The 12,029-nt window shown below is 40.5% G+C and overlaps 2 protein-coding genes across 2 annotated transcripts; one reads left to right on the top strand and one right to left on the bottom strand.

Annotated features, from left to right (window-relative positions):
• The first annotated feature begins 6,819 nt into the window (after positions 1 to 6,819).
• LOC107190927 lies at positions 6,820 to 9,100 on the top strand. The gene is made up of 6 exons (XM_015579831.1): positions 6,820 to 7,250; positions 7,472 to 7,544; positions 7,643 to 7,841; positions 8,270 to 8,467; positions 8,778 to 8,993; positions 9,072 to 9,100. The coding sequence occupies exons 1-6, from the start codon at positions 6,820 to 6,822 to the stop codon at positions 9,098 to 9,100; spliced, it is 1,146 nt and encodes a 381-aa protein (XP_015435317.1).
• A 1,048-nt stretch (positions 9,101 to 10,148) lies between these two features.
• LOC107190928 (uncharacterized protein C1orf198 homolog) lies at positions 10,149 to 11,374 on the bottom strand. The gene is made up of 3 exons (XM_015579832.1): positions 11,293 to 11,374; positions 10,895 to 11,215; positions 10,149 to 10,736 (listed from the first exon to the last, which is right to left on the bottom strand). The coding sequence occupies exons 2-3, from the start codon at positions 11,180 to 11,182 to the stop codon at positions 10,149 to 10,151; spliced, it is 876 nt and encodes a 291-aa protein (XP_015435318.1). The 5' UTR covers positions 11,183 to 11,215; positions 11,293 to 11,374.
• Between the last annotated feature and the right edge of the window lie 655 nt (positions 11,375 to 12,029).

Genomic DNA, 12,029 nt, shown 5'->3' with positions numbered 1-12,029 from the left:
ACGATGAAAGTTCTCGGTAAGTGCTCGAAACTCGGGAGCAGTTATCGCGAATTAACATTTTTACACTTTATGAACTGCATTTTTGGCCGAGTCTCCAGTGTGGAAACCCCGTTAGAGAGATAGCGGTTCCAATTGTACGGAAACTACTCGACTGGTTCGTGATCGATCATCTCTCTGTTTATTTCTCGGGTAGGAAAGTGGGAATTAATGTGGGGGAACACATAGTGGAGGAAGAAAATGGACGTTGTAGTGGTAGCAAGGTGTTCAGACTCTACTGAACCACCATTCGAATATCGTAGAACGATCGTGAATCGACCTTCGCGAAAAGCCCGATAAAGTGTGTTTCCGAATTGATGAATCTCTACGAAGTGGCTCTCGAGGAAAGCATGCAACGACCAAAAAAAAAACAAAAGCCATGGTGACCGATGAACTGATAGCGATATACGCTTCGATCGTCGATGATCGTGAAGCCATAAAGTAATCGGAACACGCACGAACGATGGACGTTCCTAGGTTTCTTTTTTTTTAAGCGAATCCGTTACCCGTTACTCTCTGGTTCTGCGGACGGTACGCGAAATCTGAGTCAGAACCGAGGCGTGTTATATGTAAGTACACTCCGAGGTCTTGCCATAATTAATAAGGATCTTCCAAGCGATTTTTGTCGGTCGAACGTTCTTGGATCGATCGCATCGGGATTGTGAATTTTGTAAATAGTCCATGGTGTCGGCAATGAAAACAACAAACGGGACTCTTGATGGACGAACCTTTGTTTTTTTCTCATTGAATCGCTGCGAATTGACAGACGCCTTGTGGGGTTTAAGTTTTGCGGTCAATCGACAAATTTCCCCTTCTCCCACCCTCCCTTCATTGCGAATTCGTCGCCGACCAAGGCATCACGCGACTGTATCGAGCAACTACGAACGATGTATCGAATATTAGATTTTTTAGTTGACAACTCGTGTACATATATAATCGCAATTTCGCCGCGCCGAACGATCTCGATACGGTCGCGCGATAACCAAACGAGATCGCCTCGAAAGCCGACAAAATAGCGTCGTAAACGAACAAAATGGCGTCGTGTTCCCGGGCTTTTGCGACGACTATACGGAAAGTATACATATAAGGTGAATGCACCAGTAAATGAACATGTACCAGTGAATGAACATAAACCAGTAAATTAAGTTTTAAAATCAGTAAATGGTTAAATATTGACTTTTTCCATTTCTTTGTTTCATATTCAAACAATTTTTCGCGCCACAAGGTTAAAGTGGTTATTTACTTAAAATATTGTTCATTTACCGATGAAATATGTACTTTTTTCTTTTTAATTTAGACGATTACATTTCTCCAATTTTCCAAATTGAAATCTATACGTCACAAAAAGGTAGAGATATTAAAAAAGCGTATTTTCATGTGCCAAATATTTATTAATATCATTACCATTTAAAATTTGTCTTTATATAGTTGCAAAATCTCTTAAATGCTCATTCATTGGTACATTTACCTTACCCCTTGGTTCAACGTTCTCCATCGAGTCCACCCGAAATCGCGGGGAGTTTTCCCATCGTTTCTTTTTTGTTCTTCGTTCGGTAAAATGGAGATCGAAAACGTTGAACGGAGCGCACGTGCAGACTGACTTCATTCGCGTTCTCGAAGTGCTATCCCGTAGGAGACTTTAGCTTTTTCTTCGCCGTCGATCAGCCGAAATTTTCTTTGTAAATTACGCGAAACCCGTTTTTATTTTTGTTGTAAATATATTTACGTACGCCTGATCTGTACAAAATGTGTGAATGAGCCGCGTGTACGACTTTATCAACGTATTTGTAATAAACAAGACATTTGTAAGAAAATTAATTCACGGATCTTGTTTGCTTCCCACCCAGTCCCCTGTCATTTTATCGTTATGATCATTATGTAATTTTTAAACAGATTCTCATCTCGTACACTGGATACATATAAAGGGTGTTTCCTTTAAGCGTGAACCTCCGAGTATCTTTTTTAATTGTGAAAACGTAAAAAATATTTTACACGTAATTTGAATGGTATTAAGTGGTCGGTATCCTGCAGGCATTGTTTTTTTTCTTCAAGTTTTCATGGTCAACGATATTTTTTCCTTCAAATAACTACAGGTCATTTGAAGGTCATATCATAGTATATATCTGGATGTAATTTTTCACAAACTACGAGATACAAAAGGAAGAAATAAGTATGTATTTGGAAAAAAACATCGATGACCTTGAAAACTTCCAGAAAAAAACAACGCCTACAGGATACTAACCACGTAATACCATTCAAATTACGTATAAAATAGTTTTTGCGTTTTCACAATAATATGTAAAAGATATTTGAAGATAAGATACCCTGTATATTTAAATTCTTGAGTGAAATATTTCGCCGATTTCTTAGGTAGGAACGACACATCGATCTTCGATTGCCTTCACGCCGTGAACCGAGTCTAATAACGTGAAATTTATATGAACAACACACGACAAATAATCGTACCAGCGATCGAATAACACCGCGTAAAAGATAAGTACGTAATCGTTGATTAATACAGAATCACAAGGATAATTTCGGATCGATTAATAATCCAGCTAAAATATTCTCCGTGGAATAACGAGCTCGTGCTCCGGCCTGAACGCGCCTTCGATTCTTCCTATCGATTCGATATTTTGTCCGAAGGAAATCGACGAGCCGTCAATTAAATGACCCGTCCGATCGCAGACACCGATTCATTTTTCATCGATAACGAAAGTAATATTCCTTACTCGTCGGTGACAATATACATTCGCGACAGGGGCTGACGAACAACGGGAGAAATCATTGAAATCTACACTCTAATTGATTACTAAATTACGAATTTACGATCGGTTAGCATGTTCGGATAATGATATCATCATTCCCGTCATACGACGAAGAGCTTTTGAACAGCGCCTATGCGAACATTAGCCTAATTGCCGACAAAGCCTGGACCTTCGACAAGGAGGATCCGTTTCGAAAGTTGAATCGATCTTTGTGGCATCAGGTAAAAAACGCAATTGATATTTCACCATACACGAACGATCGAAAAATCGAACGGCGATCCCCTTCCCAGATAGCACATGACGCCTTGAAAACGCCCATTTTACGGCTATTTGGGATCTGAGACGCCTTTAACCCGTCATTAAGCCGTCTGTGTGCTATCTGGGTTCCCATATTTCAGTACGATACTCTTTCGAATTTTTACCATCTCGGCCGTAATGGACCACTACTATAACTCGTCCTCTATAACCAATTTACGTCGTTTGATCGAATGTATTTGTTGAATAATAAGTTATTATAATTCAAATAAAAATGTAGGGTTAGAGAACAACCGCGATACATCCTCGTTTAAAGATCGCACTGTTTCACAGCACCGTATTCAGAATTCCGTTTCCAGTATTGCAAGCTGACAGCAAAATACAAAGAGACAACGACAACGACGACGACGATAACGACAACAACAAGGACAGGTGATCCACAACCGAAGCGTGTTCACGACGTGATCCCGGAATCCCGTTTGGCCGCGTACGCCGATCACGAATACAACGAGGACCGTGAAACCGTTTACAAAACACGTGAAAATGTCGCGCCCACTAATGTACCGCCGTTGCCGAGCTTCCGTTGGACGGAAGTCACCGAGCCATGGATGTTGCCGGACGTCGAGAAGTTATTCGCCTGGTTAACATCGAGCTGCGCCCGGACGAATCGTGAATTGTTAGCTTCCGTGAACGTCGACCGATCGGGATCGTTTTATATCGACACGGTAGAAGTATTAACCGTGCCATTCGGGATATTCTGGTGTTGTTTAGAAGCTCGACGATAAGGGAACCGGACTACACGTCCAAGATCGGACGCGGTTACAAGTCCGATCGCGAGGAGCAGCCCGGTCATGGTAGACGAGGGACAACGCAGAAACGGAGCCCGACCGAAAAAAGAATCGGAACCGGTCACGAGACGAGAAACGAGCAATCACGTACAGCGAAGGATTCGGCGAATCCGATCGGTAATGATTAACCCATAAATCGTTATATTAAAATTATAGGACTGATATACTAAAGACTGGTAGCGTTTTTTTGGATTCTAATGGATACATTTATTCAGATTATATACTATTTATATTTCGAGAGAGTATTATCTTTACGATGCAATGATTGAAATGACATCAGGAACGTAAATTTATATGTACCTACCGCAAGGAACGCGGGAATTGCATCTACGGCGCGGCTTGGGGCGTTGCGTAAGAGAAAATGGCGGCCATATCGGAATCCCAAGCATGGATGCCTTTCATGGTTGCTTTTAAGACGGTCCTCGGCTGGCTCGATATTCGTTTATTCTTTATGACGAGAAAGCTGTGGTTATTTATGCAAATTCTGATTTCCATACTATATTATTACCGATCAAAGATGTTATCCAGCCAAAAAATGGAAACAAATTACACGCGCTACTCGACGCACGTTCTCCTCTTTCGATCTCGCGTCTCACGTGTTTCGCAACCGAAAAGTCTGCATAAGTCCATAAAATCTACAAGCTGTTTTATATAACTCCAATAGAGCCTTCTGTATCCGAACACTCGTTATCCAAATACTCTTAACATCCAAACGCTCTGTTATTCGAACCGAATGGGGCCCCCCAACAACAGATGCCGTCTCCTGTTGGAAATACTTAACCCTTTGCACTCCGAGACTCTTTGATGCTAACTGAATCATTCTACCGTTCTGCTTCTGTAAGAAAAGTTCTGCATTTCAAATAAAGATATACAAGTGGTTATAAATGAAATTTTGTTCGTTAATTTAATTTGTATTGAATCAATAATAAATAGAATTTACGGTGATGTATGTTGCTGTAGGAACCCCATTGGAGTGCAAAGGGTTAATAAGTATTGATCTATACTTTCTTCATTTTCGATCGAACTCTACACAAGTAACCCTCGTTATCGGGAAATTTCTGTAATACAACATCCCACATGGGATCCATAAAAATTTCAACAAAATGAACTTTATTGTCAGAATTATTCTATTATCCAAAACATTCCTTTATCCAAACCCTTGTATCCGCCTCATTCGTTCAGATAATCGCGAGGCTCTCACTATAATATCTAACAATACGTAATCTATCGGAACCGCTTTCTGTAACGAAACGATTATTAATCTTCGAAGAGTCGGATCCCAGCCAGAAGTCAGACGACTGTTACGAGTACCAACGATACACCATCGAGAATCCCATGGAGATGCAGCTTCACGTACGCGTAACCAGCGAGGCGGTTCGCTGTCTGTGGAGACCGCCGGGGAACGGGCGTCAGCAATTCGTTTGTCAGCAGAGGACTCGTTCTTTGCAATTGCAAAATCAGTCGCATCAGCAGACAGCCGCCGCTGTTGTTAATGCCCGGGAGCAGAATTGTCAGGGGAAAGAGCGACAACAGCAGTTCTATTACGCGTTTCAGTATCGACCTTTGGTGCTCAGGGCGGAGTACCAAACAGCGAGAACAGAGACATATGGGATGACGAGGAAACACCTAACGCCAGCGCCACCGCCACCGCCGGTACTAAGCCCGGAAGTGCCGGAATTCTTCCCGAAGATCCCGATGACGCGATACAACACCGCCAAGGAACCGAACAATCGAGTACAATATTTCCCGTCGCTGAACGAGACGAGCTATCAGAACGAATTGTTCCCTTACAACAGAACACACGAGCACGCCGGGACTATATACCAGGTTCGCGATGCAAATATCTTGAAAGCTATACAGTTGGACTGTGGATGTTTATGCATTTATAGCCAGATAGCACATGACGCCTTGAGGACGCCTATTTTAGGTCTAAGGCGCCTTTAAGCCGTCTTCAACAACGACGCACAAAACTTTCATCAGCTGCAACGAATTTTCTATTTTCTCCTGAACCCAATATACTTACAGGAAAAATGAAACTCCTACTTTTGTTTTTATCCATAAAAATCTGCAGTCTGGAGTAGATATCCAAAAACTGGTTAGAACGAAAACATGACTTTTTATGCTTTACAAAAGTGTGCAACCAAATTGTTGAAAATTTCTTTAAACAACGAATTTTCAACGATTCCCATTGCGCGGTTTTATGAAGCATATAGAGTCATTATATTTTTATACTAACAGTCTCGTTTATATATACTACACTTTTCGAGGTATACAGGAAAATAGGGAAACACTTCATACAGGCACCTATCCCCTATAAAATAAAACAGACTTCCGTCGATTATTGTCCAGAACTCGCGTCCGCGTCGCGACAAACTTCGAACAGGGAGAAATGTTTCAGACTCTCGTAAATTCGTTTTTTTCCCAAAGTCCGAGCCTCGACAACAAATACGAGGGTTATCAGTAGACCAGTTAGACAATAATTGACAGAAGACTGTATATTCGTACGGTAGATGACCAACGAATCTTGTGTTGCCTCGTGGATACGGTGAACGTGAGATCGGAAAAATTCGGAATTTCAGAGCGCGGGAATACCCCTGCTGCCGGCCACAGAGACCGCCACGTTCGTGCGGCCACCGCAACAATGGTACCAAAGGATCCCGCCGCCGTCGGCGCCGATTCAAATACAATCCGCCTCATCCGCCGCCGCGTCGATGTGCGCGACGGTGCAGCCATTGCGGGCTACGATCACCCATCATCCCCTGCAGGTTCAGGAGAAGTTTTTGCAATCGAGCCCGATACCGATACCGGTTTACCAGCACCCGATCGAGCTGTATCACGAGACCGCGGCCGGGCAGAAACGAAAGAATCAGGGTGTCGACTTTAAGAATCTGATATTGTTGACGAAGAACGCGATGAAGACGCACCGTGGCCTCGCGAAACAATCAGGTGCCCAACAGCAACGACCCACCACGTACGTCACAGAGACGAAGAATCGTGGCGGCAGATCAGACTCGGAAGTGCTTCAGTGGTTGGACAAGAGTTACCCGCCGAGAACGAAAGAACATGCAGCGAAGAGTACGCTTTTACCGACCGAGCCACGGTGCACGGAGACAGAGGCCGACAGAAAAGCTGCCGGGAGTACTTCCAGACGGGAGAAGGACAACAGTTCGAAAAATGGGGACCGTTCAAAACCGGAAGCGGCAGGAATTCAAGGGACAACATGCACAAGAACGACCAACGAGAGGGAGAGAAACGAGACTCGAAGCAGACGAAGACTGTACAGGGACGTTCTGGCGAACACCGCCGTGAATCACGCCATGTTGGAGAACGTGTTCGAGAAAAGGTAATAGGGTCGTTACACCCCAAATCGATGACTCTTTTCCCTCGATCTCTGGGATTTTGTTCAATATGGGATATGATGTAGTCCACGTGGAATTCAGGGTGGTTTAAGTCATCATTTTTTTTAATTTGGAATTCGTTTAAGTCGCGAGACGAAGCAACGTCGATGATTTTGTTCAACCTCTAAAAATAATTACATATGGCTGTTGTGTTTCTGACGATCAGGTTCGACGAACTGGAGCAACAAGCGATGGAACAGTACAGGACCTCGGAAGAGTCTCTCGCGCTCAAATACCAAGTACGATGTTATCTCTTTACCTTAGGCGATTTCTCGTATCGAAGACCGTTTTTGCGGGCTGTTGTATTAACAAATGGGGGAGGGCAATTTCAATGTAGGAGCTTGAGCGTCAGGCGATGGAACAATACAGATGCAGCGGAAACGCGCCAGAAGAGTCCACGGTTTCGCGAGTACCGCCGCCGGCCGACAAAGACATCGAAACGGATCCCACGAGAGCCTCCAAGGACGCGAACTGCTTGGACGGGCGAAAGTGTTCCGGTTTCGGGAGATGCAGCCCCGTGAACGTCGACGAAAAAGGTGAAAAAAGGTTCACCGCTATTATCGTCAGTTATAAACTTACTTTCGTTCAACGCCAAAAGTTTATGTTCTCGAGTGGTGATCGGATTTGATAGGTCATGTAATGCTCGTTGAGCTTAACGCGTTCTTTGCGTCACGGGGTCGGAGGGACTTAGAAGTCATTAGGCGTCATATAATTTCAGAAAAAGACTGTTTTTTTGTACGAGACTATTCGAAAACGTTGGAACACTTAATTTGCAGTAAACAAAGTGTTGTCTATGTTCACTAATACATACTTCTTTTTTGGGACTCAATGAATATACCCAATCTGAAATATTCTGGGTACATTTTAAGAGGCGCTCTGTATATTTGGTTTCTTCTGTGATCAATCACAATTCGTAGAAATTTAACAGTGGAACGAACTCAATGATCCTTAATAAATTTCCTAGATACATTTCCACAACAGCAAGTTAATTTCGCGCAGACTGATAATAGAAGCGAAACGGGAACGCCCGGACGAACCCCGACCGATAAGTACGCTCGATCGGCCATCGTTTCGAAAAGTCTGACCACGCTGTCCCAAAAAATCTCTTACGGATCGAAAAACACATCTAAGGGTGCATCAGGTGATAGGATCAACAGAAATGGTAAATATTACCATGCCACATTTTCGGAAATTCTCGCATAGTGTGGGATACAATTGTATCTTTTTTACAAGAAATTTCACGTATTTCAGGCATTGAATCGAACAACATGTTTCTTGTACCAGTACGACCGTAAAATATTTTCCTATGCAACAAAGTTCACTGAACATTAAAGAGACAATTTTTCGAATGATATTATTGCATGTCCCATCCTATGCGTGATTCAACGAACAATTATTACAGTTTATGAATATCCGTTGAAAAGAATGTTACCGGTTTGTCTGTAATAAGAACCGTGAAAGAAACGTTCCAGTTTCAGTACGAGCCTCGTCAAAAAGGCGTCTGATACTGGTGTCACCCTATGAGAAAGAATCAGAAGCCAAGTTGACGAGAACAACCGACCTGGAAGAGTTCTATTGTATCGCCCAGGCAAACAGAAACATCTTCGGCTATTACAACAACTCGAAGATTGGGAAAATTGGCGGCGGTGACGAAAATATAACTATTATTCAATCGCCTAGAACAGAAGGTGTGTTTAAATATTCTCTAAAAAATCGGATATGTTAAAACACTTTCTTTCAATACTTCTGGTTTTCGTTAATGTTAGTATGGCTTTCCGGGTTTTGGACTACTTAAAAGCTGGACTTTCAAAGGACCACCGAGAATGGACTGGACATTGGAATAAGCAATGGATCTGTGTTCATTGAAAAATGCAACTGCGATACATGAGTTCATGTATTTCAATACGATAATAAATGCTTCAATACTGTACCATGTATATATATATAAATATATACGCGTTTTTTTTTTACTAACAATGACTCGACAGACATTATCAAACGTAGACAGACGCAATCCATTCCACACAAGCAACATACACATTCTTACACTACAATGTTACATTTTTTTGTTCATTCATAATTCATAGAACGGCAAGTGTATGTATACTAGGAATTCACAATTATTATAATGCACCCAGAAATTAGCAATGTTATTCTATACAGATTACTGTATTAATAATTGTTTTGTATAAAACTTATCACTATTGTTTGTTCAAGAACTACATTGGTAATGAATTATATAAAATTAAATGAAATAGCCTCTTCAGTCTTGGTTGAATACTTTTTGTCATATCTGAGAGATTACTAAATGGTGATAATTAATAATTGTCTTGGGAAGAAACTTGCAAAACTGTTGCTTAAATAAAAAAGCATTTGTAAAACAACTGTCAAAACATTAAATACTTATAAAAAAAACAGTACTGTTGTCATATTTCTAATTATTTTAACAATATTTATAAAAAAAATTATGTATAATGTCTTTATAAAAATTTTTTTACATTACGGCAACAAAGAGTTTGCATATACTTTATTAAATTCGATATGCATATTTTTTACCCCTGATTATTATTTGTTTCTAATATTATACTTATACTCTAACTAGCACACTTTTCATAGCAGAATTATTGTATAGAACTATGATTTGAGATCGTAACTAATGTTGTTCATATAGGTGCTGAATGTATACCTTAAGAAACAAATTTGATATATTAAGCAATATTAATCTGCACTGCCATAACATTATTCGTTTAGGAACTAAAGTTATAAAAACACTTACTAACACAATCTTATAATGATAACTGTGATACTAAGTTTAATTGAAGCAGATTAAATCGAATACTCATCTACCAGTTATCAAGAAATTCAAAACCAGTCTTTGGTATAGCTCTTTCCTCATCGTCCTGATTAAGTTGAGAAGATTGGAAGCTGCTGTAAGAACTAGGTGTCTCTAACAATGCTGTCGACTCATTAATATCACTGGATTTTGTGCGTGACATTACAACTAATGTATTTGACTGACTCTTATCAGTGTCTGAGTCCCTCTCCCTGACTAAACTCTCCATATCATCATCTATACTATTTTGTAACTTCAATAACGCAGTTTTGTTCATTAATTTAGCAAATATACTTTCAGAATGATCACTGTCACCACTGCTTTTCAATAAGCTACTGCACTGTTCATCCTCATAAATACTATTTGTGTAACAATCAGTCTGAAAGCAACTAACTGGATGTGAAGCATAAGTATCGTTAATTGAGTTTGTATTGTTTCTCTGTGATTTTGATGGGCTCGAGAAATGTGGTGAGTCTCCAAATTGAGCCCTTACTAACTTAAACTTTGCATCTTCGGTAGAATCTATTATACTCAGATTCATTTGAGATTGAGTCATAAATGAAAATGGAGCTGAATGTTCATCCCTCCATCGTAATGTCTATAATATTAGAATAACACAAATTCCATTTAGCTAAACAAATTGAAATTAGTATTTTTCGTTAGCTAAAGGAATTTCAATCGGTACAATATTATGTTATTCCAAATTCAATGTATTACAAATGGCACCTATTATTATAAAAATAATGTTGTACTTACTGAACCGGTCTCGTCAATTACATATTTCATGCCAGTCTGAATGCGTAACTTTGGATACCATTCTGGCAACTCTTTAGTAAATTCAACTTTCTTCAAAGTATACTTCAATGCTACTTCTGGCTGAATAATGGTTTCATTGATTGCTTGATTACGTTCTGCTGTGCTTAAAGTGTTCCATAAACCCTCGTAGGCTTCCTTTGTTGCTGTAATATCTTCCCCTATTCTTCGGGCCAAAGAGTTTATACTATAAAAATAGTGCTCAGCCTTTGAACTTAAAGTAGCACTCATACCGAATTCTTCGAACTAATGCAAATGAAGTATCTGCAATAATGACACACAATGTTGATAATAACGATACAAATATGAGATTAGACTGTATATAGAATAAGAAGATGAACCATAAAATTGATGATAAATAAATCCGAGGGAAGGTTAGAACGCCATGTAGAATCGTTTACTTGCAAATGAATACGAAGTCTGCCGAGACATTTACAATAAAAAACTCAGTAGTAATGAGTATGAATTGAATGAAACAAGATAATCTGAATTATATCTTTTGGGTGCTGTCTGTAAGTTCAGTGACAGGACACCCTCTAAATATTGCTAAATATGAATTGCATTCGCGCGTGCGTATATTTACAATTTAGAGATGCCCAACTGGCGCTCACAAACGACTATTCCCCGCCGAAGTTACCCCCACTATGAGGCTCTAGCTGGCTGACACGTTCAAACAATTCAAACACATTCAAGACACGCTCGAACCGCGACTTGACGACGCATGAGATACGGGAGCACGCGGGACAGCTGAGTCCCATAGTGAGGGTAACTCCGGAGGGGAATACTTGCTCGTGAGCACCAATTGGACGCCTCGAATTTACATGCTAACGTACACGTGTATTTGTCAGTAACTTGAATCTCATACATCAATTTCGAATATTTAAAACACTTGAACTGAGAAAGTATGAAATCATTCATCGAAATTACCATTAGAGTTCATACTAACGTCTGTATAAACCGGTAGAATTACAATATTATATGAATAAAAGTGTAATTACATTTATCTCATAATCAGTAAACTCCTAGAGCATGTACTCTTGCAAAGTCCCGCGCTGAAGTGGCAACTACCGAAGGTGGA

Source organism: Dufourea novaeangliae, unplaced genomic scaffold, assembly GCF_001272555.1.
Source record: "Dufourea novaeangliae isolate 0120121106 unplaced genomic scaffold, ASM127255v1 scaffold208, whole genome shotgun sequence".
Classification (NCBI taxonomy): domain Eukaryota; kingdom Metazoa; phylum Arthropoda; class Insecta; order Hymenoptera; family Halictidae; genus Dufourea; species Dufourea novaeangliae.
This window is presented reverse-complemented; position numbering and strand designations above follow the sequence as displayed.